The 27,500-nt window shown below is 44.4% G+C and overlaps 2 protein-coding genes across 2 annotated transcripts in view; both read right to left on the reverse strand.

Annotated features, from left to right (window-relative positions):
- LOC106606807 (protein phosphatase 1 regulatory subunit 29) overlaps window positions 1-18,605 on the reverse strand; it is a 131,076-nt gene extending 112,471 nt beyond the window's left edge. Inside the window, exon 1 of the mRNA XM_014203171.2 lies at window positions 18,494-18,605. The gene's annotated coding sequence lies outside the window, so the exon portion shown is untranslated. The remainder of the gene's footprint in view (window positions 1-18,493) is intronic.
- Window positions 18,606-22,874: 4,269 nt separating this feature from the next.
- The window catches only part of LOC106606803 (adhesion G protein-coupled receptor E2), a 20,183-nt gene continuing 15,557 nt past the window's right edge, over window positions 22,875-27,500 (reverse strand). The window contains exons 18-24 of the mRNA XM_045720033.1: window positions 27,344-27,500; window positions 26,943-27,178; window positions 26,733-26,799; window positions 26,500-26,591; window positions 25,893-26,052; window positions 25,399-25,461; window positions 22,875-25,218 (exon numbers count right to left, since the gene is read on the reverse strand). The exon at window positions 27,344-27,500 is cut by the window's right edge and continues 50 nt beyond it. Coding sequence (XP_045575989.1) covers window positions 25,141-25,218; window positions 25,399-25,461; window positions 25,893-26,052; window positions 26,500-26,591; window positions 26,733-26,799; window positions 26,943-27,178; window positions 27,344-27,500 — 853 coding nt within the window. The 3' untranslated portion in view covers window positions 22,875-25,140. The remainder of the gene's footprint in view (window positions 25,219-25,398; window positions 25,462-25,892; window positions 26,053-26,499; window positions 26,592-26,732; window positions 26,800-26,942; window positions 27,179-27,343) is intronic.

Raw genomic sequence — 27,500 nt, forward strand, 5'->3', positions numbered from 1 at the left:
GGTTGTGGAAGGGGGTTGCGAGGATCGGGGGAGCGTGTCTGCATATGTATGTTTGTGCGTGCACATATACGTGTGTGCGTTCGTTTAAATGAAATGAAATGACTGCAGTCTGAGAGACTTAGCTTTAGACTTTGTGTTAAGTGTTAAGGAGGATATGTACGAGTCGATATTGACTCATGAGATGAAAGCCATTTGTTTTGCTATTGATTAGCTGATGCCCACAGCTGGTGTTTGCTTGATCATGGAGCTCTAGGTGGGGGATAAATACTGAGAACAGAGAATGAACACACTGCTGGATGGCTGACTGAATCATGCAGGAAATCCAGACAGAAACGACGTGATTGTAGCTCTCTGGGCTGATACGTCCTGTATACACATGCATCCCTCAGCCGTGCCACAGTACTGACATATGTAACCTGCTGTATGGTATATGCAGTAGACAGACACACAAACATAGCACATAGGCTGCAATAGGACCCAAATACAAAGGTACATGTTCATGCACACACACACACTGCCCTGAGAACGTCCAGAGGTCTTGCGAGTGTCATTGTCACAGTTGATTCAGCATGTCTGAAGGGAATCATTATGTCTCCCCCATCCTCACCCCTCTTCCCCCACCCTCACCCATATTCTCTATATCTCCCCCTCTCCTATCTGGGGGGTGTCATTATATCTAATTTAGGGTGGAAGAACCCTCTCACCCTTTACTCACCCACATCTCCCCTAACATCACCCAACTACTAGTGCTGAGCTATTTATTAACCAAAATGTTGCTTATCTTTTCTTTTTTAAACTAAACTTTTTAAGACAGGTATTTTTCCATATATAGACACACCCTATGTGTTTTAATAAAATCAACTACAGAGCCCCACAGTGGAGGTGTCATAATACCCATAAAACCTAGTGTTCAAACAGGGAAATGGTTCCAGTTGTTTTTCCACCATTCATTTTTCCCATAAGGGATTTTAGAAAGATTTCAAATAAGGGCTTTGTTTTGTGTAGGCTTACCCTGGCCTGAAGTTTTGATAAAGTGACTTTTATCAATATATTCACTTGTATTTTCCCTTTGTCATTATGGGGTATTGTGTGTAGATTGATGAGGACACTTTTTTAAAATCCATTTTATTTACATTTTTAGTCGTTTAGCAGACGCTCTTATCCAGAGCGACTTACAGTAGTGAATGCATACATTTCATAATTTTTTTTCTCCGTAATGGTCCCCCGTGGGAATCAAACCCACAACCCTGGCGTTGCAAACACCATGCTCTACCAACTGAGCCACACCTAAAGTGCTCCTTTTAGAATAAGGCAGTAACGTAACAATATGTGGAAAAAGTCAAGGGGTCTAAATACTTTCCGAATGCGCTGTACATTGAGGAACTATTGTCATGTAAAAACAGACTTTGTTTGCTTCCTGTTTGAGGTGAAGAAAACATTACTTTGAGAAGCTCCACAGCTCATTAGTGGTGGTGAGTTAAGCCAATCAGAAATACTATAAGATCCCCAAATGGGCACATGTATATGCCTACATTTGCAGGCCAGGCGTACTTCTCTGCGTAATCGGTGCGCTTCCCGCACTCAACAGGAGCGCTCCAAACAAAAGACAATGACTAAATTGACAAACTCGTAAATGGAACAAAATAAACCAAAACTTGTTTCTCACAAGTATAGCATAGGTTGTGCACTCTGCAAACAACGTATCCACTCCAACAATGAGGACGGTAAAAGACTGTAATAATAAATAATATATTGAATGCCTTAACAGAAATTAAAGTAACCAAACAAACATTGTAGATTAGAAATGATAGAAATGAACAGTAAATGTACTAGTGGCAATATATGTAATGGGGAATTGATAGACACTAACAATCAAACGAAAACAATTCACACAATTAAGTTTTAAAACAATGAATGTGCACAAATTGGCAGGAGAGAGCGCATTCTGGAGAGCGACGTGCATTGTGCATCTTAGCCACATTCCCCTTCTTCTTGGACTGTGCCATCCCCACGGCCTCCGCAATGGATTAGTCTCAGCCTTCGCAATGGATAGTTCCCTGAGATGGGCGTGAATAAGACCGGTGTCTTGTGTGCCAAAACACATATATATATATATACTGTATACACTGAACAAAAATGTTAATGCAACATGCAACACCTTCAAAGATTTTACTGAGTTACTGTTCATAGAAGGAGATCAGTCAATTGAAATAAATTCATTAGGCCCTAATCTATGGATTTCACATGACTGGGAATACAGATATACAGATACCTTAAAAAAGTTAGGGGGGTGGATCAGAAAACCAGTCAGTATCTGGTGTGACCACCATTTGCCTCATGCAGAGTGACACATCTCCTTCGCATAGAGTTGATCAGGCTCTTGATTGTGGCCTGTGGAATGTTGTCCCATTCCTCTTCAATGGCTATGCGAAGTTGCTGGATATTGACGGGAATTGGAACACGCTGTTGTACATGTAGATCCAGAGCATCCCAAACATTCTCAATGGGTGGCGTGTGGTGAGTATGCAGGCCATGGAAGAACTGCAACATTTTCAGCTTCCAGGAATTGTGTACAGATCCTTGCGACATGGGGCCGTGAATTATCATGTTGAAACATGAGGTGATGGCGGCGGATGAATGGCATGACAATGGATCTCGTCACGGTCTCTCTGTGCATTCAAATTACCATTGATAAAATGCAATTGTGCTCACTGTCCATAGCTTATGCCTGCACATACCATAACAGTGCCACCACCATGGGGCACTCTGGTTACAACGTTGACATCAGCAAACCTCTCGCCCACACGACGCCATACACGTGGTCTGCGGTTGTGAAGCCGGTTGGACATACTGCCAAATTCTCTAAAATGACGTTGGAGGTGGCTTATGGTAAAGAAGTTAACATTACATTCTCTGGCAACAGCTCTGGTGGACATTCCTGCAGTCAGCAAGTCAATTGCACGCTCACTCAAAATACATCTGTGGTATTGTGTTGTGTGACAAAACTGCACATTTTAGAGTGGCCAGCACAAGGTGCACCTATGTAATGAGCATGCTGTTTAATCAGCTTCTTGATATGCCACACCTGCCTGGTGGATGGATTATCTTGGCAAAGCAGAAATGCTCACTAACAATGATGTAAACGAATTTGTGCAAAACATTTTAGAGAAATAAGCTCTTTCTGTTTACAGGCCTCCTGGGCCATATGCTGCGTTCCTCACTGAATTCCCTGAATTCCTATCGGACCTTGTAGTCATCGCAGATAATATTCTAATTTTTGGTGACTTTAATATTCACATGGAAAAGTCCACAGACCCACTCCAAAAGGTTTTCGGAGCCATCATCGACTCAGTGGGTTTTGTCCAACATGTCTCTACTCACTGCCACAGTCATACTCTGGACCTAGTTTTGTCCCATGGAATAAATGTTGTCCTCATAATCCTGGACTATCTGACCACCATTTTATTACGTTCGCAATCGCAACAAATAATCTGCCCAGACCCCAACCAAGAAGCATTAAAAGTCGTGCTATAAATTCTCAAACAACCCAAAGATTCCTTGATGCCCTTCCAGACTCCCTCTGCCTACCCAAGGACGTCAGAGGACAAAAATCAGTTAACCACCTAACCGAGGAACTCAATTTAACCTTGCGCAATACCCTAGATGCAGTTGCACCCCTAAAAACGAAAAACATTTGTCATAAGAAACTAGCTCCCTGGTATACAGAAAATACACAAGCTCTGAAGCAAGCTCCCAGAAAATTGGAACGGAAATGGCGCCACACCAAACTGGAAGTCTTCCGACTAGCTTGGAAAGACAGTACCGTGCAGTATCGAAGAGCCCTCACTGCTGCTCGATCATCCTATTTTTCCAACTTAATTGAGGAAAATAAGAACAATCCGAAATGTCTTTTTGATACTGTCACAAAGTTAACCTGTTAGGGCTAGGGGGCAGTATTTGCACGGCTGGATAAAAAAATGTACCCGATTTAATCTGGTTACTAATCCTACCCAGTAACTAGAATATGCATATACTTATTATATATGGATAGAAAACACCCTAAAGTTTATAAAACTGTTTGAATGGTGTCTGTGAGTATAACAGAACTCATTTGGCCGGCAAAACCCTGAGACATTTTCTGACAGGAAGTGGATACCTGATGTGTTGTATTACCTTTAAACCTATGCCATTGAAAAACACAGGGGCTGAGGAATATTTTGGCACTTCCTATTGCTTCCACTAGATGTCACCAGCCTTTACAAAGTGTTTTGAGTCTTCTGGAGGGAGATCTGACCGAACAAGAGCCATGGAACGATGATGGCCCATTAGACACCTGGCGCGCGAGTTCATGTTGGGTACCCTCGTTCCAATACGTTATAAAAGAGAATGCATTCGTCCACCTTGAATATTATTCATGTTCTGGTTAAAAAGGCCCTAATGATTTATGCTATACAACGTTTGACATGTTTGAACGAACGTAAATATATTTTTTCCCCTCGTTCATGAAGTGAAGTCCGGCGGGCTTAGATCATGTGCTAGCAAGACGGAGATTTTTGGACATAAATGATGAGCTTTTTTGAACAAAACTACATTCGTTATGGACCTGTGATACCTGGAAGTGACATCTGATGAAGAGAATCAAAGGTAATGGATTATTTACATAGTATTTTCGATTTTAGATCTCCCCAACATGACGGCTAGTCTGTATCGCAACGCGTATTTTTCTGGGCGCAGTGCTCAGGTTATTGCAAAGTGTGATTTCCCAGTAAGGTTATTTTTAAATCTGGCAAGTTGATTGCGTTCAAGAGATGTAAATCTATAATTCTTTAAATGACAATATAATATTTTACCAATGTTTTCTAATTTTTATTATTTAATTTGTGGTGCTGACTTGACTGCCGGTTATTGGAGGAAAACGATTTCCTCAACATCAATGCCATAGTAAAACGCTGTTTTTGGATATAAATATGAACTTGATAGAACTAAAAATGCATGCATTGTCTAACATAATGTCCTAGGAGTGTCATCTGATGGAGATTGTAAAAGGTTAGTGCATCATTTTAGCTGGTTTTATGGTTTTGGTGACCCTGTCTTTGAATTGACAAAACATTACACACAACTCTTGTAAATGTACTGTCCTAACATACTCTAAATTTATGCTTTCGCCGTAAAACCTTTTTGAAATCGTAAAACGTGGTTAGATTAAGGAGATGTTTATCTTTCAAAGGGTGTAAAATAGTTGTATGTTTGAAAAATTTGAATTTTGACATTTATTTGGATTCAAATTTGCCGCTCTTGAAATGCACCTGCTGTTGATGGAGTGCACCACGGGTGGGACGCTTGCGTCCCACCTAGCCCATAGAGGTTAACTGAAAAGCAGCAGCGCCCAAGAGAGGATGGCTCTCACTTCAGCAGTAATGAATTCATGAACTTCTTTGAGGAAAAGATCATGATCATTAGAAAGCAAATTACGGACTCCTCTTTAAATCTGCGTATTCCTCCAAAGCTCCATTGTGCTGAGTCTGCACAACCCTGCCTGGACCTAGGATCAAGGGAGACACTAAAGTGTTTTAGTACTATATCTCTTGACACAATGATGAAAATAATCATGGCCTCTAAACCTTCAAGCTGCATACTGGACCCTATTCCAACTAAACTACTGAAAGAGCTGCTTTCTGTGCTTGGCCCTCCTATGTTGAACATAATAAACGGCTCTCTATCCACCGGATGTGTACCAAACTCACTAAAAGTGGCAGTAATAAAGCCTCTCTTGAAAAAGCCAAATCTTGACCCAGAAATTATTTTTTTAAATCTATCGGCCTATATCGAATCTTCCATTCCTCTCAAAAAAAATTGAAAAAGCTGTTGCGCAGCAACTCACTGCCTTCCTGAAGACAAACAATGTATACGAAACGCTTCAGTCTGGTTTAAGACCCCATCATAGCACTGAGACTGCACGTGTGAAGGTGGTAAATGACCTTTTAGTGACGTCAGACCGAGGCTCTGCATCTGTCCTCGTGCTCCTAGATCTTAGTGCTGCTTTTGATACCATCGATCACCACATTCTTTTGGAGAGATTGGAAACCCAAATTGGTCTACATGGACAAGTTCTGGCCTGGTTTAGGTCTTATCTGTCGGAAAGATATCAGTTTGTCTCTGTGAATGGTTTGTCCTCTGACAAATCAACTGTAAATTTCGGTGTTCCTCAAGGTTCCGGTTTAGGACCACTATTGTTTTCACTATATATTTTACCTCTTGGGGATGTCATTCGAAAACATAATGTTAAATTTCACTGCTATGTGGATGACACACAGCTGTACATTTCAATGAAACATGGTGAAGCCCCAAAATTGCCCTCGCTAGAAGCCTGTGTCTCAGACATAAGGAAGTGGATGGCTGCAAACTTTCTACTCTTAAACTCGGACAAAACAGAGATGCTTGTTCTAGGTCCCAAGAAACAAAGAGATCTTCTGTTGAATCTGACAATTAATCTGGATGGTTGTACAGTCGTCTCAAATAAAACTGTGAAGGACCTCGGCGTTACTCTGGACCCTGATCTCTCTTTTGAAGAACATATCAAGACTGTTTCAAGGACAGCATTTTTCCATCTACGTAACATTGCAAAAATCAGAAACTTTCTGTCCAAAAATGACGCAGAAAAATTTATCCATGCCTTTGTTACTTCTAGGTTGGACTACTGCAATGCTCTACTTTCTGGCTACCCGGATAAAGCACTAAATAAACTTCAGTTAGTGCTAAATACGGCTGCTAGAATCCTGACTAGAACCAAACAATTTGATCATATTACTCCAGTGCTAGCCTCCCTACACTGGCTTCCTGTTAAGGCAAGGGCTGATTTCAAGGTTTTACTGCTAACCTACAAAGCATTACATGGGCTTGCTCCTACCTATCTTTCCGATTTGGTCCTGCCGTACATACCTACACGTACGCTACGGTCACAAGACGCGGGCCTCCTAATTGTTCCTAGAATTTCTAAGCAAACAGCTGGAGGCAGGGCTTTCTCCTATAGAGCTCCATTTTTATGGAATAGTCTGCCTACCCATGTGAGAGACACAGACTCAGTCTCAACCTTTAAGTCTTTACTGAAGACACATCTCTTCAGTAGGTCCTATGATTAAGTGTAGTCTGGCCCAGGGGTTTGAAGGTGAACGGAAAGGCTGGAGCAACGAACCGCCCTTGCTGTCTCTGCCTGGCCGGTTTCCCCTCTTTCCACAGGGATTCTCTGCCTCTACCCCTATTATGGGGGCTGAGTCACTGGCTTACTGGTGTTCTTCCATGCCTGGGAGGGGTGCGTCACTTGAGTGGGTTGAGTCACTGACGTGGTCTTCCTGTCTGGGTTGGCGCCCCCCCTTGGGCTGTGCCGTGGCGGAGATCTTTGTGGGCTATACTCAGCCTTGTCCCGGGATGGTATGTTGGTGGTTGGAGATATCCCTCCAGTGGTGTGGAGGCTGTGCTTTGGCAAAGTGGGTGGGGTTATATCCTACCTGTTTGGCCCTGTCCGGGGGTTTCTTCGGATGGGGCCACAGTGTCTCCTGATCCCTCCTGTCTCAGCCTCCAGTATTTTTGCTGCAGTAGTTTATGTGTCGGGGGGCTAGGGTCAGTCTGTCACATCTGGAGTATTTCTCTTGTCTTTTCCGGTGTCCTGTGTGAATTTAAATATGCTCTCTCTAATTCTCTCTTTCTCTCTTTCTTTCTTTCTCTCTCTCGGAGGACCTGAGCCCTAGGACCATGCCTCAGGACTACCTGGCTTGATGACTCCTTGCTGTCCCCAGTTCACCTGGCCATGCTGCTGCTCCAGTTCCAACTGTTCTGCCTGCAGCTATGGAACCCTGACCTGTTCACCGGACGTGCTACCTGTCCCAGACCTGCTGTCCCAGACCTGCTGGAACCCTGACCTATTCACCGGACGTGCTACCTGTCCCAGACCTGCTGTTTTCAACTCTCTAGAGACAGCAGGAGAGGTAGAGATACTCTCAAAGATCGGCTATGAAAAAGCTAACTGACACTTACTCTTGTGTTACTGACTTGTTGCACCCTCGACAACTACTATGATTATTATTATTTGACCATGCTGGTCATTTATGAACATTTGAACATCTAGGCCATGTGCTGTTATAATCTCCACCCGGCACAGCTAGAAGAGGACTGGCCACCCCTCATAGCCTGGTTCCTCTCTAGGTTTCTTCCTAGGTTTTGGCCTTTCTAGGGAGTTTTTCCTAGCCACCGTGCTTCTACACCTGCATTGCTTGCTGTTTGGGGTTTTAGGCTGGGTTTCTGTACAGCACTTTGAGATATCAGCTGATGTAAGAAGGGCTATATAAATACATTTGATTTGATTTGTGTCTATGGAAGATTTCTGGCATCTTTAATTTCAGCTCATGAAACATGGGACCACTTTTTTTCTTTACATGTTGCGTTGATATTTTTGTTCCAAGTATATATATATATATTTGCTACTGCTTGACATAAAAAATCTTGATCCTCCAACAACCTATCGACCAAACAATCGACCAGTCGAATAATTGGGATCAGCCCTAGTCTACTCAGACGCACACAAAGATAGCCTGGTCCCAGATCTGTCTGTGCTGTCTTGCCAACTCGCATGGTCATTGGCAAGACGGCACAAACAGATCTGGGACCAACAGATTAACCAGGACCACATGCAGAGCCAAAACACAGTACAAGCACACCTTGCATGAAGGATTGTTGTTCAGGATAAATAGAAAACACAAGCAGGTGGCCAAGCAGAACTCATGTCTCTGGTCTCTGATAAACAACAGATGATTGGTTGATGTAGTGGCTAGCCAGGCTAAGGCCCATGGTTGGCTGGGCTTTTGTTGCATTGTGTACTGTAAAGTTCTCCACAGGGTGTATAGATCTGCCAAGTAGCTAATCCCCACGCACAGGAGAAACATCCCATGGGGCTCTATTTTTCTCTCTCTCTCTCTCTCTCTCTCTCTCTCTCTCTCTCTCTCTCTCTCTCTCTCTCTCTCTCTCTCTCTCTCTCTCTCTCTCTCTCTCTCTGAGCGTTACCACTACATAGCCTATCATCAAAGAGGTGTCTATATTAAGTGCTTCCCAACCATTTGTTGCAACGGAGACCCAAATTCTGTGGTTCTCCTGCTTGAAGGACTACTTCTTAAAACTAGATGTTGAGAACTGACTGATTCTGTGTTAGCTAGCCACCTAAAGTGATGCAAATGTCACTAATTGTTAGGGGTGTGTGTACGGGAGGCGAAGTCAGGTGCAGGAGAGCAGAGTGTAGTGAACACGCGCACTTTCATTCTGGTCCAAAAATGACAGCACATAAAAACAATAACGTGCCAAAAACACGGAACATAACAAAAGTATGGCGCCTGACAATATCCACATAACAATAAACAATTACACACAAAGACATGGAGGGGAACAGAGGACTAAATACATGCAGTGTGATTATGGAATGACAACCAGGTGTGTAATGGAACAAGACAAAACAAATGGGCATATGAGAAATGGAGCGGCGATGGTTAGAAAGCCGGTGACGTCGATCACCGAACGCCGCCTGAACAAGGAGAGGAGCCGACTTCGGTGGAAGTCGTGACACTAATAGCACAGAGACTAGTGCTTCTCCGTGGTTTAAGAGTGATATTTAATGTGCGTTTTGGCCACTGACTGTATTTGGCCCAATCTTAAATGGACAGCTAGACTCTATGGTCTATGCACTTGTGGAAATCTGAGAGGATTTGACAGGTGCAATCAATTTGGTAATAGCTCCACTTTGCCCTCTAATATGCAAGGTGGAAGAGTCCCCATATTGCTTATACCAATCAATTTATCTCAGATCTCCACAAGTGCAAATGGTGTAGGGTCTAGAGGTCCACTTGGGTTTGGGCCTTGGCATACAGATGTTTTCCCTGTTGGGAACAATGAAGATGTAGTGATGTGAAGTCAGAACCCTGTGTAAACAGATCTGTCTGTGGCGGCTCAACAGATTGTGTTAGCCGGTGTGTGTGTCTCTATCTGAATTAGCCCTAATGGGCGGAAGAGATAAACTTACTGACAATATCAAAATGAATGTGACAGCCTCTCATTTCGCATTAAATGTTATGGCAAAGTTTTGTAGAGAATCTGTATAAAGTGTGATGGTATTTTCTAGGTCAAAACAGATGTTTTGTTTTTTAGCTGCCCCCTGTTGCCAGTTGTTCTATATTGCTAACTAAATGTGTATTGTCATCCAAGCCTTTCTCTGTGTCTGTTCTTTTGATATAGTTGTCAAGATGTGAACTTGTTGTCATACAGGGTTGTATTCATTATGGCACGAAACAGAAAAAGGTTTCAAAACATTTTGCAACAAAAAATGAAAATAAGTTTTTCTGATTGGTCAAGTGCAGGTAAACCTCCCTGTTTCAGTCAGTTTTTTCTCCGTTTTGGTGCCTAATGAATACCCTGGTAACAAACTGCTGAATGTCTACTCAAATCTATGAAATTAGGACATATTGGTTACTGCTGTACTCGTCAAAGTTTAGTCAACATCTCACATTTAGAGAGTTTGAAGACCATGAATATGCAAGGGGAAATTCACATCAAAACAAAACCACTAAAGTCCCTACACATGTCATTAGAAAGCACTCTGAATTACAATATATTAAAGGAAAACACACACACACACCACACATGCATACTGACAGATACGCACACCTGCACAAACACACATACACCACAAATGCAAACCGCAAACACATACAGACACGTATGAACACACATACAGACACGCATACAAACCCACCAATATGTGTGTGTCTGTGTGTGCATCTGTGTCTGACAGCAAGAGAGAAAGAGAGAGAGAGAGAGAGAGAGAGAGAGAGAGAGAGAGAGAGAGAGAGAGAGAGAGAGAGAGAGAGAGAGAGAGAGAGAGAGAGAGAGAGAGAGAGAGAGAGAGAGAGAGAGAGGAAGATGAGTGTGCAGCACAGATGCCAAACGAAACTGGGGCAGTACAAAAAACCCAAGGCATTATTCCAAAATCCCCTCTGCTTGTGTGTATGTGTATGTGTATGTGCGTGCGTGCGTGCGTGCATGCATTGGGTGGGTGTGTCGGTAGATTTATGTTTGCATGCTCATATGTGTTTGTTTGAGTGTGTTTTGTGCACTGTGTACAGGACAGTCAGCTGAAAATGCGACAGAGGCGCTACAAAAATGTCAGAGGGAAATAGATTTCTAGAAATACCACTAACTCTCCCTCTCCATTGTTCTATCCATCTACCCAACCTCACAAATACAGTATGGTCTACTACCGTCCCCTTCATCGCTCCTCTCTCCCTCTCTCCTCACTCTCTACCCTACCCTGCCTCTCTCCTCGCTCTCTACCCTCTCTTCTCTCCATATCTCCCTCTCTACCCTCCCCTCCCTCTCTATCTCCCTCTCCTCATTGGAGGAGGAAGAGTGGAGGAGGGGGTAGCTGGCATGGAGCAGAGAGGATGCCAGATGGTGCCCCCTCTCGACACCAACAAGCTCTCACAGTCTCACGTCAGAATTAGACGTTCATCCATGTTTCTCAAATGTCAAATTTCGAAGTTGTTCCAAATGTCAAATTTCGAAGTTGTTCCAAATGTCAAATTTCGAAGTTGTTCCAAATGTCAAATTTCAAAAAGTTTGGTTACTTCTCTGTATTGTTCCAAGGTTACGTTTAGGCATTAACTCTGAATTCTTAAGGTTTGGCATTAACTCCAAATGGTTAAGGTAAGGATTAAGGTTTGGGATAGGCTTAGAACAAAAATATAAAAAACTACTTTCTATTGCTGGATTTGAACATGCAAGCATTGGAACCAGAGGCAGATGCTTACGGCCACAACACCCTAGCAAAACCAAAGCCTACTTGAAGGTAACAGCTCTCACTGTTGCCCCTAGTGGCCGGTTTGCACATCATCTCCTGACATCCTCAGACATGGACGGACACACACACACACACACACACACACACACACACACACAAAATCAAACATACCTACACACAGAAACACACATACAAGTCTTTGTGCCAGACTTGGACAGGGTCGGAGTGTTGTCACCAGTCTGCTACCTTAGGCAACCTTAACACCTTCCTGTCAACAACCCACACACTCTCTCACAACAAACACCACTTCATAGTCTCTGCCAGCATACCAGTATAAGCACCGTGGCTCACCGGTGACAAGACTGGTGCACACACACACACACACACATTTCCATGGACACAGATCGTGGCTCTGCACACAGACTGTCTGTCACACCTCCCACTGCCAACCTCAATCACCAGACCACTAGCAACTCAATCAGACCTCCTAACCTACAGTAACACACACACACACTCACACAGACACACACTCACTCACATAAACACACAGACACACACACTCACACAGACACACAGATGCATGCATCGGTACACACATGCACACAGACACACACACACACACACACACACTCACATAAACACACACACACATGCACACAAAGACACACACACTCACACAGATCACACAGATGCATGCATGGTGTACACATGCACACAGTCACACACACATAAACACACACACCACTTATTACTCAATCAGACCTCAATTACTGCAACAGACTGGGAATGTCACCGGCACACGCAATCACTACTCAGTGTGTGTAGGACGGGAATGAATTCACACAACACACACACTTTGAATCACCTCACGGTGCATGGGTAGCATTTCTCGACAACACCAGTAACACCTGTAATTACTGTCAGGTCATATCACACTGCTGTCTAATTTGTATTACCCTTACTATGATTGTTCGTTAATAGAAATGTCAAAAAAAAATTTCCTAATTGCTCTCAGGGCCTTGATATTTCAATGAAATATTTACATTCCACCTCTGAAATATATCTATAATACAGGGACACAACTTTCACTGGGGACGAGGGGACATGTCCCCCCCACATTATGAAATAGCATTTTTGTCCTCCTCAGTTTATCACTGGAATGTGAATCAAAACGAGGCAACGGTGTGCTTTAGGACCATGCGGGCGCCTCCGAGCGGTTTGGCGTGTTTATCCGACTGGATACAAAATTTCAGTGAAAAATAAATATTATGTATCCCCCACTTCTAAAACCAAAGTTGCTACAATATGTTGTCTGGCTTGACAGTAAACAACTGGCACCTATCATCAAGCAATTCTGTCGTTATATATTTACACTACCGTTCAAAAGTTTTGGGTCACTTAGAAATGTCCTTGTTTTTGAAAGAAAAGCACATTTTTTTGTCCATTAAAATAACATCAAATTGATCAGAAATACAGTGTAGACGTTGTTAATGTTGTAAATGACTATTGTCACTGGAAACGGATGATTTTTTATGGAATATCTACATAGGCGTACAGAGGCCCATTATCAGCAACCATCACTCCTGTGTTCCAATGGCACGCTGTGTTAGCTAATCCAAGTTTATAATTTTAAAAGGCTAATTGATCATTAGAAAACCCTTTTGCAATTATGTTAGCACAGCTGAAAACTGTTGTTCTTATTAAAGAAGCAATAAAACTGGCCTTCTTTAGATTAGTTGAGTATCTGGGGCATCAGCATTTGTGGGTTCGATTACAGGCTCAAAATGGCCAGAAACAAAGAACTTTCTTCTGGAACTCATCAGTCTATTCTTGTTCTGAGAAATGAAGGCTGTTCCATGTCAGAAATTGCCAAGAAACTGAAGATCTCATACAACGCTGTGTACTACTCTCTTCACAGAACAGCGCAAACTGGCTCTAACCAGAATAGAAAGAGGAGTGGGAGGCCCCGGTGCACAACTGAGCAAGAGGACAAGTACATTAGAGTGTCTAGTTTGAGAAAAGTCCTCAACTGGCAGCTTCATTAAATAGTACACGCAAAACACCAGTCTCAACGTCAATAGTAAAGAGGCGACTCCGGGATGCTGGCATTCTGGGCAGAGTTGCAAAGAAAAAGCCAATAAAAATAAAAGAATAAGACACTGGACAGAGGAACTCTGCCTAGAAGGCCAGCATCCCGGAGTCGCCTCTTCACTGTTGACGTTGAGACTGGTGTTTTGCGGGTACTATTTAATGAAGTTACCAGTTGAGGACTTGTGAGGACTTGTCATACTTAAATGAAAGAATTTTGGAACCACCTAGAGCTCGCCGCCCGGCCAAACTGAGCAATTGGTGGAGAAGGGCCTTGGTCAGAGAGGTGACCAAGAACCTGATGGTCACTCTGACAGAGCTCCAGAGTTCCTCTGTGGAGATGGGAGAGCCTTCCAGAAGCAAAACCATCTCTGCAGCACTCCACCAATCAGGCTTTTACTCTAGAGTGGCCAGAAGGAAGCCACTCCTCAGTAAAAGACACATGACAGCCCGCTTGGAGTTTGCCAAAAGTCACCTTAAGGAGTCTCAGACCATGAGAAAGAAGATTCTCTGGTCTGATGAAACCAAGATTGAACTCTTTGGCCTGAATATCAAGCGTCACATCTGACGGAAACCTGGCACCATCCCTACATGGTGGTGGCAGCAACACGATCGAACATCTCTGGAGAGACCTGAAAATCTGAAAATAGCTGTGCAGTGACAATCCCCATCCAAACTGACAGAGCTTGAGAGGATCTGCAGAGAAGAATGGGAGAAACTCCCCAAATAAAGGTGTGCAAAGCTGGTAGCGTCAAGATGACTCGAGGCTGTAATTGCTGCCAATGGGGCTTCTACAAAGTACTGAGTAAAGGGTCTGAATACTTATGTAAATACTATATTTCCGTTTTTTATTTGTAATAAATTTGCAAAGATGTCTAAAAACCTGTTTTTGCTTTGTCCTTGTGGGATATTGTGTAGATTGATGAGGAAAAAAACATATTTAAACAATTTTAGAATAGGGCTGTAACGTAACAAAATGTGGAAAAAGTCAAGGGGTCTGAATACTTTCCGAATGCACTGTATGTGGTTATGTTAGCAGAGCCGTAGGGGCTCTATCTATGTGGTTATGTTAGCAGGGCCGTAGGGGCTCTATCTATGTGGTTATGTTAGCAGGGCCGTAGGACTCTATCTATGTGGTTATGTTAGCAGGGCCGTAGGACTCTATCTATGTGGTTATGTTAGCAGGGCCGTAGGGGCTCTATCTATGTGGTTATGTTAGTAGGGCCGTAGGGGCTCTATCTATGTGGTTATGTTAGCAGGGTCGTAGGGACTCTATCTATGTGGTTATGTTAGCAGGGCCTTAGGGGGCTCTATCTATGTGGTTATGTTAGCAGGGCCGTAGGGCTCTATCTATGTGGTTATGTTAGCAGGGCCGTAGGGGCTCTATCTATGTGGTTATGTTAGCAGGGCCGTAGGGGCTCTATCTATGTGGTTATGTTAGCAGGGCCGTAGGGGCTCTATCTATGTGGTTATGTTAGCAGGGCCGTATGGGCTCTATCTATGTGGTTATGTTAGCAGGGCCGTAGGACTCTATCTATGTGGTTACGTTAGCAGGGCCGTAGGGGCTCTATCTATGTGGTTATGTTAGCAGAGCCGTAGGGGCTCTATCTATGTGGTTATGTTAGCAGTGCCGTAGGGGGCTCTATCTATGTGGTTATGTTAGCAGGGCTGTAGGGGCTCTATCTATGTGGTTATGTTAGCAGGACCGTAGGGGCTCTATCTATGTGGTTATGTTAGCAGGGCCGTAGGGGCTCTATCTATGTGGTTATGTTAGCAGGGCCGTAGGGGCTCTATCTATGTGGTTATGTTAGCAGGGCCGTAGGGGCTCTATCTATGTGGTTATGTTAGCAGGGCCGTAGGGGCTCTATCTATGTGGTTATGTTAGCAGGGCCGTAGGGGCTCTATCTATGTGGTTATGTTAGCAGGGCCGTAGGGGCTCTATCTATGTGGTTATGTTAGCAGGGTCGTAGGGGGCTCTATCTATGTGGTTATGTTAGCAGGGCCGTAGGGGCTCTATCTATGTGGTTATGTTAGCAGGGCCGTAGGGGCTCTATCTATGTGGTTATGTTAGCAGGGCCGTAGGGGCTCTATCTATGTGGTTATGTTAGCAGGGCCGTAGGGGCTCTATCTATGTGGTTATGTTAGCAGGGTCGTAGGGGCTCTATCTATGTGGTTCTGTTAGCAGGGCCGTAGGGGCTCTATCTATGTGGTTCTGTTAGCAGGGCCGTAGGGGCTCTATCTATGTGGTTATGTTAGCAGGGCCGTAGGGGCTCTATCTATGTGGTTATGTTAGCAGGGCCGTAGGGGCTCTATCTATGTGGTTATGTTAGCAGGGCCGTAGGGGCTCTATCTATGTGGTTATGTTAGCAGGGCCGTAGGGGCTCTATCTATGTGGTTATGTTAGCAGGGTCGTAGGGGGCTCTATCTATGTGGTTATGTTAGCAGGGCCGTAGGGGCTCTATCTATGTGGTTATGTTAGCAGGGCCGTAGGGGCTCTATCTATGTGGTTCTGTTAGCAGGGCCGTAGGGGCTCTATCTATGTGGTTATGTTAGCAGGGCCGTAGGGGCTCTATCTATGTGGTTATGTTAGTAGGGCCGTAGGGGCTCTATCTATGTGGTTATGTTAGCAGGGCCGTAGGGGCTCTATCTATGTGGTTATGTTAGCAGGGCCGTAGGGGCTCTATCTATGTGGTTATGTTAGCAGGGCCGTAGGGGCTCTATCTATGTGGTTCTGTTAGCAGGGCCGTAGGGGCCTGTCTGGCTGCACTTTGGGGTCATAAAAAGCTAATGGGCCTAACATTCAATACTGGCTGACTGGACGAAAAGCCAAAGCCCTCTGGCCTATGGTCTATTCACCAGAGTGGATGGGTCATGATCAGGGGCTGGAGCAGGGGGTAGCGTAGGTAACCCTGGGTTGACCCGGGCCTGGAGTGCTGCAAGGTTTAGTTCCAACCAGGCACCGCACCTGACGCTCCTGAAAACATCACCAGCTGAAATAATTGAGGTAACTCTGGAGGTCCGGATACTGTACAAGCACCATCATGTGTTAACCTGCTATAGCCTTCCCTATCGTGATCCCTGCTGAATCAACATGGTGCACTGTCCATGGTGCTGACTGACAGCACTAGCCTTTTTCAGCATGCAACTCTCACTCATAAACATCCCACTTGACACAGACATCAATTCAACTTCTATTCCACGTTAGTTCAACCTAATTTCATTGAAATGGTGAAAAGAACGTTGATTCAACCACTGTGTGCCCAATGGGATATTCTCACAGTGAAGACTAATAATATACCTAGTAAAATAGATGTAATCTCGACTAAGATAACTTTCAAAATACCTGTAAAACAGAATAGATATACAGAAATGAGAACTAGGCAGCCTAATGAAAACTCAGTGCAGTGATCATGATTCATCTGTATGTCTTTGATTATAACAAATCAGGGTTCTACGTTCAGCTCACTACTCATGCCATCCGTTCAGGGAAACGTGTGGGCGGCTGAATTGCTTTCAGTGTCGGTCGGGAGTGTGATTGGTGTCTTAACTTCCAAATGGCAGACAGTGGAGAAGGGGACACCGTGGTGCGTCAACATCTGCTGATACCAAGCCATTTCTCTCTCTCGCTCTCTCTCTCCCTCCGTTAGCCTACACACTCATATGCGTCGCAGACACATTTTCAGTATTAATTCAAGAAGTACAACCAATGCTGTTCAGCCAATACTCTTAAATACTTTCTCATATAATCCATATTATCCAACGTGCACACGCTGGCTTGTGACAGCCTGTCAGCCTTGCATTATGCTGTCCGATAGCCTATCCCGAGAAGACAACGACAGTGTGATTTGCTGTGTTAAAGTGCCAAATCTGGTCACAGTGCAAAGAAAGAAAGAAAGAAAGAAAGAAAGAAAGAAAGAAAGAAAGAAAGAAAGAAAGAAAGAAAGAAAGAAAGAAAGAAAGAAAGAAAGAAAGAAAGAAAGAAAGAAAGAACACAAACCTTTCTAGAGAACACATCACATGCAGAACGTCACAGTATTATCCCCGCGTGATTCCTCTCCTCCCTCCAAATCCCCCTCTCACATCTGTCCCTCCGCGCGCCCAACCGATGATCTATCGACCGACACCGTCTTTCTCATTCTTTTGCCCAAGCAGCCTGAACACATATATACATGTATCGTATAGATGTATCGCCGCACAAACATATCCAACAACTGTAACTCAAATAGGCAATGTTTCCATTAGGCTACAGCGTCCTCCATGAATTATAGCCTACATCATCAAACTGAATTCCAACATTAAAAAAACTAACAACACAATCACCAACACAAAATCGGCTATTGAAAGCAGTAGGCTTTGCTTACAAAACCATGCCGTCTACTAGTACTGTTGCGTCGATAGACAGACAACGCAGAGCTTATGTTTAGCGCAGGTGGCTGCTCTGCAAGCAACAGCATTCGCCCGGTACCATCGATCCGTTTCCCTCTGAACTATTCATTACTATGCGACTGTAGGAGCGTGCCATTTACAAAATAATTCACATTCGCTTGGAAGGTAAACAAATTATTACAGTACCTCCTCTGATTTCCGTTCCAAAATATTCTTCCAACGCTTGAAGAAAAGAGGCAGATTTTTTTATATTCTCTGCCAACGCCGTAGTTCAGCTGCACAGCGCGCGAGTGATGGGAGCGCGCGCGAGATAGAGAGAGCGACAGAGCGACAGAGAGAGAGAGAGAGAGAGAGAGAGAGAGAGAGAGAGAGAGAGAGAGACCTCTGTGTGGAGGTAATGCCATTCCTGCTAAGATTGAACTGCAATGGGCTCTTGCACTATTGCTGTCGCACCTCTAGGACAGAACCACATAACTACTGGGCTCAGTGGAGGCTCCTCAGAGGAGGAAGGGGACGACCATCATCCTCTGTTTGCAACTGTTGGACTAATGATTACAGCCTAGATAAGCTCGATGCTGTCAAGAGTGTGTAAGGCTGTATTGAATGTGTCACTGTCTGTCCGTGTCCGCCACTGACTGGGCTATATGCTACTAACATAACAACAACTAGACCCACTATAAATGAACAGTAGGCTAATGCCAATGAATATATCTTATTTGTCTGCAAATGTAATGTCTTAGACACATCTCACTTTGACACAATCAAACTAGTCACTCCTCAGAGTGGTTTTATGGGTTATATCAGGTAAATCTGGTATTCCACTCACTCAGCAATGCAGAGAGCCCCTAGCACCTGGAGAGGAGGTGGGTGCACTGACTAATCCTCTGTTGCCCTCATCCTACCTCAATCCCTTTCTGACTCACCCTACCTCACCCATCAATAGCTCTGTTACATACTGTATACAACCTCAGCCTTCAATACCCTCCTCCTCCCCAACCAACCTCACCCCTCAATACCCCCCCCCGATTATACTCCCCTCCCCAACCAACCTCACCCCTTATCACCCCATCAATCTAGACAGAGTTAGAAAGAAAAGGGGTAGGAGACAGGAGTAGGAGAGAGAGAAAAGCCCTTATGAGTGTCTGGGTGTAGTCTTCTCCTGAAGCAGGGTGTTGGACCAGACCAGTGGTGAGACAGGGAGTATGGAGCTGTGGCCAGGAACACCTGTCAGAGGATTATCCCACAGGAAAACATGGAACACTGAGGAAGCTGTGTGTGTGTGTGTGTGTGTGTGTGTGTGTGTGTGTGTGTGTGTGTGTGTGTGTGTGTGTGTGTGTGTGTGTGTGTGTGTGTGTGTGTGTGTGTGTGTGTGTGTGTGTGTGTGAAAAAGTGAATGAATGAATATATGGGAAGATGTACAGTATATTTTTCCTTTAGGCTTTGTGGGAAGATATGATATAAACAAGGGTAAAGAAGTGCGGATGTGAGTGGGAGGGATGTTGAACCAGTCTGGTTCACACGTATGAACATGTTCAAACTCAAATAGTACATCTCTCAAACTGTGTGTGTGTGTGTGTGTGTGTGTGTGTGTGTGTGTGTGTGTGTGTGTGTGTGTGTGTGTGTGTGTGTGTGTGTGTGTGTGTGTGCCAATGTTCTAATGACTCAAGTATCGGGCTGAGTATGATAATACAAGGTAGAGAAGTGAGAATGCTGCATAGATACCTGTATGATACACCCCTGTCATGTGCAGACGTGCAGTACTCCACATCCACACACGCAGCACCTAGAGCATCATCGGGGGACCAATCAGATGACTTGATAGATTACAAACTATAAACTGATTCATCATAATTATGTCCCTAGACCAGAGACAGAGTGGGGGGAACAGGATCTCTTCCTGGGTCTTTTTGGTTCCAACCTTCTGGGCATGTGTTGAGAAAGAGAGCAACTCCGTTTGGGCTGATCTGTGACCCACTAGCACCTCCCTCGGTAAGAGGGGAATGATGCAACCTCACTTACACACCAGGATACTTTATTGACACACACGCACACAGACACACACAGACACACACAGACACACACACACAGACACACACACACAAAGGTAGTTGAATGGTAGTGGTTGTGAAACAGAAGAAACAGATGTAATGAATCCCCTGTACACAATACTATAACTGATAGCACAAGTAGAGCAACAAGGCTATTATCAAGGGAAGGATGAAAATGTACACTGAACAAAAATATAAATACAACAATTTCAAAGATTTTACTGAGTTACAGTTCATATAAGGAAATCAGTCAATTGAAATAAATTCATTAGGCCTTAATCTATGGATTTCTTATGAATGTGAATACAGATATGCATCTGTTGGTCACAGATACCGTAACCCTAGTCTAAACCGTGTCTAAGCCAGGGGAGAGGATCATATCAAAGATCATTTAGCTATTTGATTTCGAATTTAAAGACCCCTTATGGTATCAAAAATATATATCAAAAAATTATTGGATGAAACATTGAATTTGGCAAAATATCCCCTTATTTTCCATAAACAAATTTAACTGATACCAGGGACCTTCAGAAGAGTGTTGTGAGGCTTGTGTCCTAGCGAAAAATGGAGAACACCGGTATGTTTGTGAGAGTCTCAGCTGTCCACAGAGTGGTTATATTAGTGTGTAGCCCAAACCATTTTGACACTATAGACAGAAGTTTGCAGAAGAGGCTGTACCGACGTCAGATGAGGCTTGTGAGGTTTGTGGGCTTCCTTGAGCAAAATGGAGAACACCAGTGTGTTCTTTCAATAGAATGGTCATAATGATTTGTAGGCAATTTGGACTTTACAGACATTTTTGCGAGAAGACCGATTTTCAGGTTGCCTCATGGTCTGACAAACACCGCTCTAGCTCTGCCACCGTTCACCACAGATGGGATGTCTCATGGTCTGACAAACACCGCTCTAGCTCTGCCACCTTTCACCACAGATGGGATGTCTCATGGTCTGACAAACACCGCTCTAGCTCTGCCACCTTTCACCACAGATGCGGGAGGGCGATATTGGTGTATGCGGTGGATTGAGCCCATGCAAAAAACTGATACCTCTAGCTTAAACAGACAGATTTTGATGGGGATTGTTTTATTACGTTAATTAGATTTCTGGAAATTGTAGGCTAAGGGTGAAAAAAAGGTAGGGGGGTGGATCAGAAAGCCAGTCAGTATCTGGTGTGACCACCATTTGCCTCATGCAGAGCGACACATCTCCTTCGCATAGATTTGATCAGGCTGTTCCTTATGGCCTATGGAATGTTGTCCCACTCGTCTTCAATGTCGGTTCGAAGTTGCTGGATATTGGCGGGAACTGGAACACGCTGTCGTGCACGTCCATCCAGAGCATCCCAAACATGTTCAATGGGTGACATGTCTGGTGAGTATGCAAGCCATGGAAGAACTGGAACATTTTCAGCTCACAGGAATTGTGTACAGATCCTTGTGACATGGCGCCGTGTATTATCATGCTGAAACATGAGGTGATGGCGGAGGATGAATGGCACCACATTGGGCTTCTGTGAGGACGACGAGCATGCAGATGAGCTTCCCAGAGACGATTTCTGACAGTTTGTGCAGAAATTCTTCAGTTGTGCAAACGCACAGTTTCATCAGCTGTCCGAGTGGCTGGTCTCAGATGATCGCGCAGGTGAAGAAGATGAATGTGGAGCTCCTGGGCTGGCGTGGTTACACGTGGTCTGCGGTTGTGAGGACAGTTGGACGTACTGCCAAATTCTCTAAAACAACGTTGGAGGCGGCTTATGGTAGAGAAATGAACATTACATTATCTGGCAACAGCGCTGGTGGACATTCCTGTAGTCAGCAAGCCAATTGTACGCTCCCTCAAAGTTGAGACATCTGTGGCATTGTGTTGTGTGACTGCACATTTTAGTGGCCTTTTATTGCCCCCAGCACAAGGTGCACCTGTTTAATGGTCATGCTGTTTAATCAGCTTCTTGATATGCCCTACCTGTCAGGTAGATGGATTATTGTAACGCCCTGGCCATAGAGAGGTTTTTTTTAATCTTTTTGGTTAGGCCAGGGTGTTACATGGGTGGGCGTTCTATGTTTATTTTTCTATGTTGGTTTATTTCTTTGGTTGGCCGTGTGTGGCTCCCAATCAGGAGCAGCTGTAGTTCGTTGTTGCTGATTGGGAGTCATACATAGGAAGCCTGTTTTTCCTTTGGGGTTTGTGGGTGATTGTTTCTGTCTAGTGTTTTCTGTTTAGAGTATTTCCTGACAGGACTGTTTTGCTGTCATCTTTTGTTTAATTTTGTAAGTGTTCTCTTTTTGAATTAAATTTCAAGATGAACACACATCCTCCGCTGCACCTTGGTCTCATTACGACGACAGCCGTTACAATTATCTTGGCAAAGGAGAAATGCTCAGTAACAGGGATGTAAACAAATTTGTGCACAAAATTTGAGAGAAATAAGCTTTTTGTGCAAATGGAAAAATTCTGGAAACTTTTATTTCATTTCATGAAACATGAGACCAACACTTATATGATATTTTTGTTCAGTATATATGCTACCTGACATATTACAATACAGCTATAGACAAAGACATTATACAACAATAGTAACAACTACGAAGAACAATATACAAATATCGCACAATTCACTCTGTGCACGCACACCATTCCACAAGCTCAGAGATATGAGTCCAGCAGCTGTTGTGCAGGACAAAGATGAGCTTGCTGCTCTCTCTGTGACTGCTTGAAGTAGACAGAGGGGGAGGCAGGAGTTTGTGATCTGGGACCCAAGCAGACTGCCTGTGATGACCCCACAGTGTGATAAGGCCTCTGGCAACCATGACCCCTAGCAACAAATCGTTGGCCAGGGTCCTAGGTGTGAAGGGCCAGTTTATGACCCCCCTGGCCTGCTTGGTTCCAGTGGGGGAGGGTAGCCTACTGCAGAAGTTAGAAAGAGAGGGCTGTGAGAGGGCTGTGATATGGTGTGCTAAGAGTCTCTGGCAGGGAAATCGTAACATATTGGTCATACCACTGTATCACTAACTAACCCCCAGGCCTGTTGGACAGAAAGACCCACTACATCTCAGAGACTTTAAGCATAATTACAGACACAATATGGAAGACTTTTGCTGAAATCCCAATCGACCTCTGCCCCTTAGGCTATGGAAAAATATCACCCATCCAATTAAACAGCAAAGTAATGCAATTACCATGTTATCCTATCTGCACCTTCCAGATCTAAAGGAGTGTCTGGAGGAGAGTTGAGGAGAACTGGAGATTGATTTGGAATTCAGTAAATGTCTGCTCACTGGGCAAAAACTGGTTAAATCAACATTGTTTCCATGTCATTTCAACCCAAAAAATAAATGTGCTGATGTTGAATCAATGTGGGAAAAAATCATCAACATACAGTTAGGCCATTTTGTCTTTTTTTCACCCAACCTTAACCTAAATCCAATGACATAGTGCATTTTTTTCTATTTCAATTTAAATTCACGTTAGTTGACAACTCAACCAAATGTCAATCAAAACTAGACGTTCAACTGACATCTGTGCCCAGTGGGTGATTAGTTAGCTGCCTAGCAACTTTGTATACTAAACACCCCCAGACGCACTGCATCAATTTTTAACATGGTTTGGAGTTTATTCCTGACTATTTTGACAAAGTCTAACTCCTTCGAACTCAAAGAGCAGGGCTGTTAACCCAACAGCGTTTCCCGGCTGACAGACCAGCACGACTCCAGCAAGCACTGCAGCTGGGTTCCCATGGTAACAGGCAAAGAGACTAGCAGCACTGTGACTCGGAGCAAAACACCCCACACCCAGCCTCCTCCTTTTCCTCCTCCTACTTCTTCATCTTCTTCTTCCTTCGTCTCCCTGTTGTACTCTCTTTCACTCCTGCTGCTGCATTCACCCGTCTTCGAATCTCCCTTTATTTCCATCCATCTCTGTATGCCTCTCTATCTCCTCCTCCAGTTGACTTTTCCTACCATCTATCTATCCAACTCCACCTTTTTGTCTTTCTCTCTCTCTCCCTACAACCCCACCAGGCTTTCATTATTTGTTAATCAATTGAATCATGGCTAGGCTGGAACAAAAGCCTTCACCCAATGGTATCTCGCCTAATTCCAATGAGAGCAAGAGCATTGATGATTAGGTGCTGTCACCGTGTGCTGAAAAGAGGGCATTACAACAGAACGCAAGCGCAGTATTGTCTGTCTCCAACCGTGGCTCTCTTCCAGCTATTCTATTATAGCTCTGAGAGGATGCCCTCCTGTCCTCTCCTCACCCCTCCTGTGCCAGCTGTGTCTGGAAACCCAGTCGCTATGCTCTCAAAACACTTCAGACTGCAGCTGACCGAGACTTTCTTATCTGGGCTCAGCCACAGGGATTCCATTGAATAAATCTGTATTGTCCCTGAGGGACAATCCAATGGTAAATGCTAGACTCAAAGCAGGTAGAGATGCAGTTATTTATTTATATATAAACAACTGCAACCTAGACATTTTCATTTGTTTATTTTGCACACAGGTAAATATGCTGTAACTACTGTGTATATCATTTATAAATATGAATTCTATAAATACATTTGCAGGATAATAAAACATTGTTTTACATAGATAAAGAAAATATTAGTAAATACAAAAGGTCAGGCTGTGTTATCTGAGTCATTAGCATCCATATAAACACACCTCTCTCTCTCTCTCTCTCTCTCTCTCTCTCATACTTAGTGTGTACAGTGTGCATTGAAAGATATACCATGGAGGCCCACTGTGCTGAAATTCTTTGGAGGTCTGATGGTATCGTATCATGTTGCTCTCATCCTGGCCGTGTTCCTTTGTTTTGTCTCTCTTCCCCAGCCTTGTCCAGGTCTTCAGAGACGGAAGGTGCTTCTTTCTGTTGGAAAAACAAGACCTCAACAGGTTAGACTTTCTGTGGTAAAAGACTATGCTTACATAAGTTCTATAAGGGACTTGGCCAGAGGGTCATTCAGTAACATTACATTCATCCTGGAAAGAAGAGGAAGCCTCACATAGATGTAAGAACTAGTGATGAGTGAGGAAGGTATAGACTTACCATAGAGTCTGGAGTAGAGGAGCTGGAAGAACAGCCTAGCCACTTCCTGTACTCATCACGTACCTATGATACAATACAACAACAACACACCAACACTAATTATACACAGACCACACCGTACAACACAATAACACCTCCGGTACTCCGGTCACCTTTCAAAACACAATACATATTATAAGTACAATATCAGAACCATACCAAAACCATACAACATAAAAAGACACAAGGGGTGAGTTATCAGGAAGTTGTGGAGGGGTAGAGAGAGGAGGTTAAAGAGTATGATGGATTGTGGAGGGCAGACAGAGAGGAGGTTAAGAACGTGTGTGTGTGGGGGGGCGTGAGTGAGTGAGTGAGTGAGTGAGTGAGTGAGTGAGTGAGTGAGTGAGTGAGTGAGTGAGTGAGTGAGTGAGTGAGTGAGTGAGTGAGTGAGTGAGTGAGTGAGTGAGTGAGTGAGTGAGTGTGTGTGTGTGTGCATGCTTGTGGTGTAGGTCTACCTCCTTGTTGAAGAGACAGTGAACGATGTAGAGGAAGGTGCCCTGCTGGGAGTTGAGCACGATGAAGAGGTACTTGAAGACCATGGTGGACTGGAACAAGCCCAGCACCCAGGTACAACCCAGGATCACAAACTGTGCCAGGATCTTAAAGATGATCAGTCTGAAAGAGGGAGGGAGGGAAGTGAGGGGGGTGAGAGAGGGAGGAGGGAGGTGAGAGTGGACAGGGGAGAGAGAGAGGGAGGGTGGAGGGAGGGAGGGAGGAGGGGGAAGGTGAGAGAGGGAAGTGAGAGAGGGAGGTGAGAGAGGAAGGGGGGTGAGAGAGGGGGAGGGAGGTGAGAGGGGGAGGGAGGGAGATGAGACGGGGAGGGAGGGAGAGAGGTGAGAGGGAGAGAGGGAGGTAAGAGAGTGGGAACGGGAGGGAGGTGAGGGAGGGAGGATGGGAGGGGGAGGGAGGGATGGAGGGAGGGAATGGTATAAAACCATCATATGGATTCATATGAAGAGACAAGAATACTAACACTACCACACATTCCCATCGGTATCAACAAACATACATATTACATATGGCTTAGTTACTGTATGTTTACAGACATATGTACACACACACCTGGTGTCTTTGGACTGTGAGACATCACTCTTCATGTTAGCCAAGGTAGGTCTCAAACTCCAGATAGTAACGCAGAACAATATCCAGTTCAGCTGTGGAAGAAGCATAAGAAGGTCAGTGTGTATGTGTGTGTGTGAATGTGTGTGTGTGTGTGTGTGTGTGTGTGTGTGTGTGTGTGTGTGTGTGTGTGTGTGTGTGTGTGTGTGTGTGTGTGTGCATGTAGATCCACTCACTGCTAGGACAGTACACACTGGCCCTAACACAGCCCAGGTAAAGTATTGTTCTGGCTTCAGCCAGCATCTGAAACACAGAAACAAATAGTGGAAGAGAGACAATGTGTGTGTGTGTGTGTGTGTGTGTGTGTGTGTGTGTGTGTGTGTGTGTGTGTGTGTGTGTGTGTGTGTGTGGAAGAGAGATAATGTGTGTGTAAAATTTCTACTCACACTTTAGATCCCCCATAGCCATCACGTTTCACAGCTGCAGACACACCCACGATCACCAGGGGGATGCCATAGCCAATCAGGAAGAGGTATTTCTTCTGGAGGCCTTCCCTCTGGATGACCTGGATCCTAGAGAGTCTCTGGACCAGCAGGTAGAGCTGGAGCGCCTCCAGCAGCATCCACAGGAAACTGGCCACTACCAGGAAGTGGAGGAGACCTGCCATGATGGAGCACACCAGCTGGGGACAGAGAGGACTATGAGATAGAAATAAACACATGGACATGCTCACCAGCATGCAGGCACGCACAGACACACACACACGCACAGACACACACACACACACACACAATGAGAACAAAAAAGACATGTACATACAAATGAAGGTTCTTTCCTAACCCAGCACCTTGTGAGTGAGGTAGGTGTAATCCAATAGGAGCAGCAGATGGGACAGGAAGAGGCAGAGGCAGAGGTGGAGGCGGGCTGTGTTGTTGATCTTAGGGTTCCAGCTACACAGCAGGAAGGTGAGGATGGTCAGAGCAAAGAAGACCAGGCCCACGATC

The sequence above is a fragment of the Salmo salar genome, chromosome ssa06, assembly GCF_905237065.1.
Source record: "Salmo salar chromosome ssa06, Ssal_v3.1, whole genome shotgun sequence".
NCBI classification, from domain to species: Eukaryota; Metazoa; Chordata; class Actinopteri; order Salmoniformes; family Salmonidae; genus Salmo; species Salmo salar.